The sequence below is a fragment of the Camellia sinensis genome, chromosome 1 (assembly GCF_055761805.1).
Source record: "Camellia sinensis isolate YWXY chromosome 1, ASM5576180v1, whole genome shotgun sequence".
Lineage (NCBI taxonomy): Eukaryota > Viridiplantae > Streptophyta > Magnoliopsida > Ericales > Theaceae > Camellia > Camellia sinensis.
In genome coordinates this window covers 239,408,043-239,415,560 of record NC_138961.1, presented here as the reverse complement: position 1 = coordinate 239,415,560, position 7,518 = coordinate 239,408,043, and the positions used below count along the sequence as shown (strand labels likewise).

Here is a 7,518-nt window from a genome sequence, read left to right as displayed (position 1 = left end):
CAGTTTTCAAAATTACATTCCACTCCATAAGATTTCTAATTTCATAATAAATCATCTCTTTTATTAATAAATCATCAAGTCAATTAACAGTTTTTAATGATATTAAAAATATGTTTCAATTAATAACTTAGATAATTTTATTATTGTATAGGATAACAATTATAAATTTTATTTTCTAGTTAATTCTGTTAAATAAAAAATTATAATAAGGGGATATTTGTAATTTTTCAAACCACATGAGATAATTTATATTTTAAACAAATCTCAGGAATTGTATTTGTAATTTACCCTAATAATTATTATTATTCAGAAAATGACATTTTTTGCAGGATGAATTTTATCGATTTTGTTTTTTTTAACTTCTAATAAATCAATAAAACATACATCATTGTGTACATATGTAAAACTCACAATATTCAAGGGGTTACTATTTTTCATTAGATATGATGTTTCCTAATGCTGTGTTTGGTTGGGGGATTTGAGGAGGGATTTGAAAAGGAAAATAGAAAAGATAAGTGAAATGTGAATAAAACATGCTTAAATTTCACCTAGTTTCACACACTTTTTCTCTTTCTCTTTTCAAATCTCTCCACAAATCCCCTAACCAAACACAACGTAAATGAATAAATACGGCGGTGAAATACATCACAACCCTCTTTTATTACTAAGACAAATTTTCTTTCCTTAATGGTTCAACCTTGCAAAAATATTTCTCAGCAATTAGGGGAACGATAGAGTATATTACACACCACCATATGTCCCCATAGTAATTTTACCCAAAACAAACTGCACAGTGAGAGAGTGTATAAAAATTTTGACAATTGGGTTTTGATTCAATGGAAATGTTGCTGCTCTGGCCATGGCCAAAACCCCGAATGATCATCAACCCCGGTGAACATGTTGCAGAAGCTTTCATCCGGAACCATCTGATCGATTTTCTGACACTGAAGGTCTGACCTTGATGACGTTTGCAGGAGGTGGGCAACATTTGCAGCCTCAGTAGATGAATTAAGGAAGACATGTTTATTAGTACTTTGATGTGTTGTTGTGGTGCACAAATTGAAATCACAACTTTTCTCACTTCCATTGCTCCATGAAGCCTCAGTTTCTTTATTGAGGTTAATGGGTCCAATTCCATTTGATTCTCTACCTTTTAAAGCCAGTAACTGCAACAAATTGGATCAACCAATTAATAAGAAGCATATGAATTGATTGAAAATTACTATGTCTCAACCTTGGATTCTTTCAATGGAATGTAGCTTTGCGAATAAACCTCAATCAAATAATAAAATAATGGCAACTATGACAATTGGAGGGTGTAACACAATAAATAAAGGGTTCTGTTACACTTGAAGCTTCCAAATCATTATGAAAGAATCAATAGACTCAAAAGCAAACCAAAAAGACTACTTCTTTTACAAGAATATTATATCTTACCCATCTTTTATCACTATGTTGTATGTGAATACTCTTAATTGGTTCTTTGTTTAGAAATAATTACTAAGAAAATAGTGAAGGAAAATAATACTGTGTTTTGTATATGGTGATATAAAATGGTAAAATAAAAAATTCAAAAAATGGGATATATACGTATGGTTTTTCTTGAATTTATGTTTTGTCAAATTCTAAACACAAAAAAATTCCTCATAATTAGATAAATGAATTTGATTTTTGAGAAATTCTCTCTGCAATCTAAAAGATCAATGGCTATTTACTATGAAAATTTATCTAAATTTCTTCTTCAACTTACATATATTAAAAAGAAAACAGAATATTTTTCACAACCATAATCAAGTTAAGATCCATTTCAAGATGCAAAAAACCCACAAACATTATTTTAGAATCTATGCATACTGAAATGGGTTAGCGAAATTTTGTGTTCTCTGCTCTACTATTAGGAATCTGTAACACCTAACTAGGATCTAGGACTTGTGAAACATGAAGCACAGAAACGAACCAGCACCCAAAACGTATTAATTATAGGATAAATTATACATATGATTAAAATACGAATCGTAGGTTTTAAAGGTTTTTAATTTCACAACAAAACACCCATTTATTAATTAATTATTAAGTCAATTAACAATTTTTAATGATTTTAGAAATATATTTCAATTAATAATTTAAATAATTTTATTACTGTATAAGAGAATAATTATGAATTTTTTTTATAGTTAATTCTGTTAAATAAAAAATTTTAACAACGAAGTATTTGTAATTTTTTAAACCACGCGAGCTAATCTCAGGTGTATTTGTAATTTATCCTTAATTCATGTAAGAGCAGTAACTACAGTGATGAGATCATCATGAAACTAACCTCTGAAACAAGTTTCTTGTTATGAGCCTGAAGGGCATCATTGTCAGCCTTAAGTGCCTCAAACTTTCTCTTCAAGAGGTTGTAGTCTCTCTCCAGTTGCTTTGTCTTCCACCTAGCCCTCCTGTTTTGAAACCATATGGCAACCTGTCTTGGTTGAAGACCCAAAGCCCTAGCCAGCTGCAATTTCCTCTCAGGCTCAAGCTTGTTACCCAACTCAAAGCTTTTCTCAAGTGCCTTCACTTGTTCCATGTTTAACCTCCTCTTCTTCTCTCCAAGTGGCGATCCATCGTCATCTGACATCTCATCGTCTACGTGCATTTCTTCACACTTGCTCCCAATACCTGAAAAGGACATGGATCTCCTCATTTGGGCTGGTGATGATGAAACACCTGCAACTAGCAGCAGCAACAACCAAAAAAAAAAAAAAAAGGTTAGGAATTCAATATCTGCTCACAATGATTGTCTTACTGATATTGATACTGTAATTTAAAATTATTGGTGGGGGGGGGGGGGGGGGTGTTGATCACCATGGAAGTCTTGAGGTGAACATGAAGAAAGGATGTTAGGAGAGGTGGAAGGAGAGTGGTTGTCTTCACGGGGTTGAAACATGAACTCAGCTGAGACAAATGCCATACCATCCAAATCATATGCCCAATGGTCTCTATGCAAAAAACCTAATAAGGGTGTGATGGAAGTCTGACTTCTTATGATGTGTTTTTGGAGAGAGAGAGAGAGAGAGAGAGAGATGGAGTATGTTGTCTAATTTATAACTAAATAGATTCCAATCACATGAGGTGTGATGGTGCCTGCATATTTGGAGCTGATGCTTTGAAAGATTGTACCCCCAAATAATTGATACAATGTTTTTAAATCAAATCAAACATTATAGTCCAGAAGGTACAACCCAAAATAGCAGAAAAATAAAATTTCCAACAATGCTTATTCAGAAAGAGGTGAGGTAAAAAAAAATTAAAATGGGTGGAAATTTTTTTGAAGTGGCAAATTTTAATATGTTTCAAATATACTAAAATTTTCTTTTATTTCTGAAAAAATTAGAAATTTCCTAGATGTTGATTTGTGATTATGTATTAATTTTAAGCAGAATATAACAATCCCAATCAAATAATCAAGACAAAGAGACACAACGATTTTGCGTGGAAAAAACCACAATTGGACACCTCCAACTGTAATAAAAAAAAATCACGGCAACAGCCACAAAACAATCCACTAAGAAGATTTAAAGGAATTATACAGGTATACTCTCAATTACCTAGCGAATTCAAGCCTAATTCAACCAACCTCTATGTGTCTCTCCCAACCCGTCTTCACCTCAGAATTGTCTTTACGATGAGCCACCCCAGAATCCACCAAAGCTTCATGCTCGAATTCTTCAAAATCCACTGAAGAACAACTCTCTCCTTTGTATAGCAAACAAAACCTTTGATGTACTCTCTTTAAACCATGAGTTGAATACTCAATAAAATATCAAAGAAAACTCACAAAGTATCCCCAGATATAAACCCTAGAACCCAAAAAGAAGATCTGGAGTAGCAATCCTAAAATCTGACCCAACATGCGAATTTATAGAATCTGTCCCACGATCTCCGCTCGAGCGCCCAACAGCCCGCTCGAGCGTTTTCAGCAAAATATGCGCGTGATATAACAGAGGTCTGCTCAAGCGCTAGAGAACCCGCTCGAGCGCGAAATCACACCTTTCAGTATTTTTACAGACCTGACAAACTTCTGAAACCCAGCATTCTCCGCTCGAGCGAGGTCATGTCCGCTTGAGCGGAGAGGCAACTTGGAATGCATTTTTACATTTTGCTTCGGGGGCGCTGCCCCTCAACCCTGCCGTGGCGCTACCCCGGACCCACCAAGGGGCGCTGCCCCCTGGACCCCCGCGAGCTGACCGGGCAGCTCGATCCCCGTCATAATCAGCGAAATGGCAATCTTGAAAGCATTAGCATCACAAACTTCTCTGAAAGACACAATTCGGGTTGGATTCACATCTAAACACTCATAGCCTCATTGAAATAAAAGTGCAAAAATAAATACAACTGAAATGAATTTTGTCAAACGAGATTGCCAAGAATAAAACCTAACAATTTTCCTACTTGTTTTTGGTCAAGAGTCAATCTTGGATAACACACCTTGAGTTAAAGTCAAATATTTTTATCGCTACACTACACGAGTCATATAAAATGAATTTGTTTGTATATCTTGAATATGATAATTTATTTTCTTCTTGGGTGAATTTGTTTTTTTTTAATTATTAAATTATGTTTCAATTATTTTATACTTGGAATTCATACATAACCTTAGAGATTAAAACAACAGAACAGAAAAGAGAAAATTGAAGAAAAAGAATAGCTGGCAAACAATTTTGTGGATGCGTTTGACGAAGGTACATATGAGTGGTAACATGATTTGATAATCATTTTAAAGTTTTAACATGACAAAAGAATTGGTACAATGTTCCACAATGAATGAACAGTAAGTTTGAGAACTCAAGCTTATCAGGTTATCATCTCAATTTTGAGTCAAGTGTATGGTAGAGAATAAAAATATATATTGTGAAATTAAGTATAAAATAAATTCATTAAAAGTATATATTGCGTATAAAATAAATTCGATGTATACACTAATATTTTTTGAGTAAATTTTTCTCGATTGGTAGCATATAGGAATGGCGGAGGACTGCCATGTCAGCCACCACTGTCCAATCCAATCAATGTTTGACACAGAAATTGGGAAGTGAATGGGATCATCGCATCATGTTTATTACGAGAGTGTTAATGTGGTGGATGATTTTAATATCTTATATTTATTTATTAATTTATTTTTTTTATAAGGAGGGTTTTATTATTTTGGTAATTTTTTAGTTATAAATGGAGGTTAAATAGAATTTATGAACTTGGTTAATGGTCATTATTTTGGTGTAATCATTTTCTCTTATTTAATGGTCATTATTTTTTAGTATAACTATAAGATCCTAGTGGCCTATAAATAATCCATCTCATTTACTCTTTTCTACACCACTAACACATCAACTATTTTCTATACAATAAAGATTACTAGCAAAGAAGGGTGTTTTATTGGTGGAGCTTTGGGTTTACCATCTTGTGCAGAGTTGGCCTGAACCATACGACAAGTAGTCGGGCTGTTGTATCCTGGAGGGGACAAGTCATAGTTTTGTGACTGCTGCATCGGTATTGGGGTTCTTCCTACCGCAGTGGGCTTGATCTCCTTAAAGAAAACGAGATATCCCTGCCTCAGTCTGATCTATTTGTATATCATTTTCTTTGCATCATTTATTAATAAAATATAATTTTTTCTGGTATTTTCACCAACAATTTTAAGGAGATCAACCATGGAGCAAGCACAAGATTTCTAAATGATAGTTGCAGAAGTACGATCTGAAGGCATCAAGATTGGTGACAACTTGGTAATTGCAGGACTTGTTGACAAGCTACCGTCATCCTAGAGAGAATTCCAAAAGAGCATGCGTCACAAACAAAAGGAGACTTCCTTAGAGACGTTGATCACTCGCATCCGAGTAGAAGAGGAGGCTAGAGGCTAAGATGCATTAATAACACAAGCGGATAATGACAATTCTACCACAAAGGTAAACTTTGTTTCAGCAAATAACTTACCCAAAGGTCATAATTTCAAGAATGCTTATTTGAAGCCTTATAAAAAGAATATGAAGAATTATGGTAAACCTCACAATAAGTGGATTAATCCAGATAAGAACCAAGGTCCATCACCTCCACAAAATTTCATATGTTTTGTCTGTGGCAAAAGTGGGCATATTGCTCGAACTTGCAAATTCCGAAAATGTGTACCTGCCCCAAAGGCTAACATTATCGAGGAGCCATTTATGGCTATGATTACAGACATTTGCATGGTTAATTATGTGGACGGTTGGTGGGCAGATTTTGGTGCTAACAGACATGTTTGTTATGATCAAACCTGGTTCAAGGTGTATACTCCCTTTGATGATGAGAAAACAATTATGCTTGGTAACTCTAGTCAAACCAAGATACTTGGGAGTGGTGAGATTGACCTTAAATTCACCTCTGGACATATGCTTACTTTAAAAGATGTGCTTTATACACCGTCCATGAGGAAGAATTTGATGTCAAATTATTTGTTGAATAAGGCTGGTTTTAAGCAAACTATGGAATTTGATCAATATGTGATTACCAAGAAGGGTATTTTTGTGGGTAAGGGTTATGCTTGTGATGGGATGTTCAAATTGAATGTTGAGATTAATAAACCATCTACCAATTCGGTTTTACATGTTGTCTTCTATTAATTTATGGCATGCTCGCTTGTGTCATATAAATAGTAAATATGTGGGAATCATGAGTAGTTTAGAATTAATTCCTAAAGTGACAAAAAATTTTGAGAAATGTGAAGTTTGCAGTAAAGCAAAAATTACCAAGAGGCCTCATAAAAGTGTTGAAAAAATACCGAATTGCTAGAATTATTTCATACTGATTTGTGTGAGTTTGAAGGAATTTTAACTTGGGGTGGTAACCGATATTTTATCACTTTTATTGATGATTTTTCAAAATACACAAACGTATATTTATTAAAACATAAAAGTGATGCTTTTGAGAAATTTAAAAAATTCCTTCTTGAAGTGGAAAATCAATTCGGTAAAAAGATTAAAAGAATTAGAAGTGATAGAGGCCGAGAGTATGAATCGCTTAGATTCAACTCTTTTGTTCAGTCATTGGGAATTATTTATGAGACTACTCCACCATATTCACCTTTATCTAATGGTGTAGCTGAAAGAAAAAATAGAACGTTAATTGACTTGACGAATGCTATGCTTATTTATTTAGGTGCTCCCTCAAATTTTTGGGGTGAAGTTATTTTGACAGCTTGCCATGTAATAAATAGAGTGCCACACAAAAAGACTAAAATTGTCCTTTATGAGTTGTGGCGGGGACATAAACCAAATCTAGGTTATTTGAGGGTTTGGGATTGTTTAGCTTTTGTAAGGCTTGCAGATCCTAAACGACCTAAATTGGGTAAACGAGCTACCACCTGTACTTTTCTTGGGTATGCATTGCATAGTACAGCTTATAAATTTTTTGATATGGAAAATAATATTATTTTTGAATCAGGTGATGCTATTTTTCATGAAAATAAATTTTCTTTCAAATCTAGAAATAGCGGGGGTCAAATAA

At 34.0% G+C, this 7,518-nt stretch overlaps 1 protein-coding gene across 2 annotated transcripts; it reads right to left on the bottom strand.

Annotated features, from left to right (window-relative positions):
* Nucleotides 1-641: 641 nt before the first annotated feature.
* Nucleotides 642-3,195, bottom strand: LOC114321263 (homeobox-leucine zipper protein HAT7). Of its 2 annotated transcripts, none has more exons than XM_028268446.2 (3): nucleotides 2,845-3,195; nucleotides 2,318-2,712; nucleotides 642-1,166 (listed from the first exon to the last, which is right to left on the bottom strand). In XM_028268446.2, exons 1-3 carry the CDS (start codon nucleotides 2,948-2,950, stop codon nucleotides 834-836), a joined length of 834 nt encoding a protein of 277 aa, XP_028124247.2. In that variant the 5' UTR covers nucleotides 2,951-3,195; the 3' UTR covers nucleotides 642-833. The 2 variants fall into 2 exon arrangements, with proteins under 2 accessions (XP_028124247.2, XP_028124248.2); XM_028268447.2 differs by having other exon boundaries at nucleotides 2,318-2,706; nucleotides 2,845-3,083.
* Nucleotides 3,196-7,518: the final 4,323 nt, after the last annotated feature.

Bases quoted from the DNA above. Each gene is read 5' to 3' on its own strand.
- LOC114321263 (XM_028268446.2), bottom strand. From the start codon at position 2,950: ATGGCATTTGTCTCAGCTGAGTTCATGTTTCAACCCCGTGAAGACAAC. The intron at 2,713-2,844 runs GTGATCAACACC...TGCTGCTGCTAG, and splicing joins TTCACCTCAAGACTTCCATG to TTGCAGGTGTTTCATCATCA. The intron at 1,167-2,317 runs GTTAGTTTCATG...AATTTGTTGCAG, and splicing joins ACAAGAAACTTGTTTCAGAG to TTACTGGCTTTAAAAGGTAG.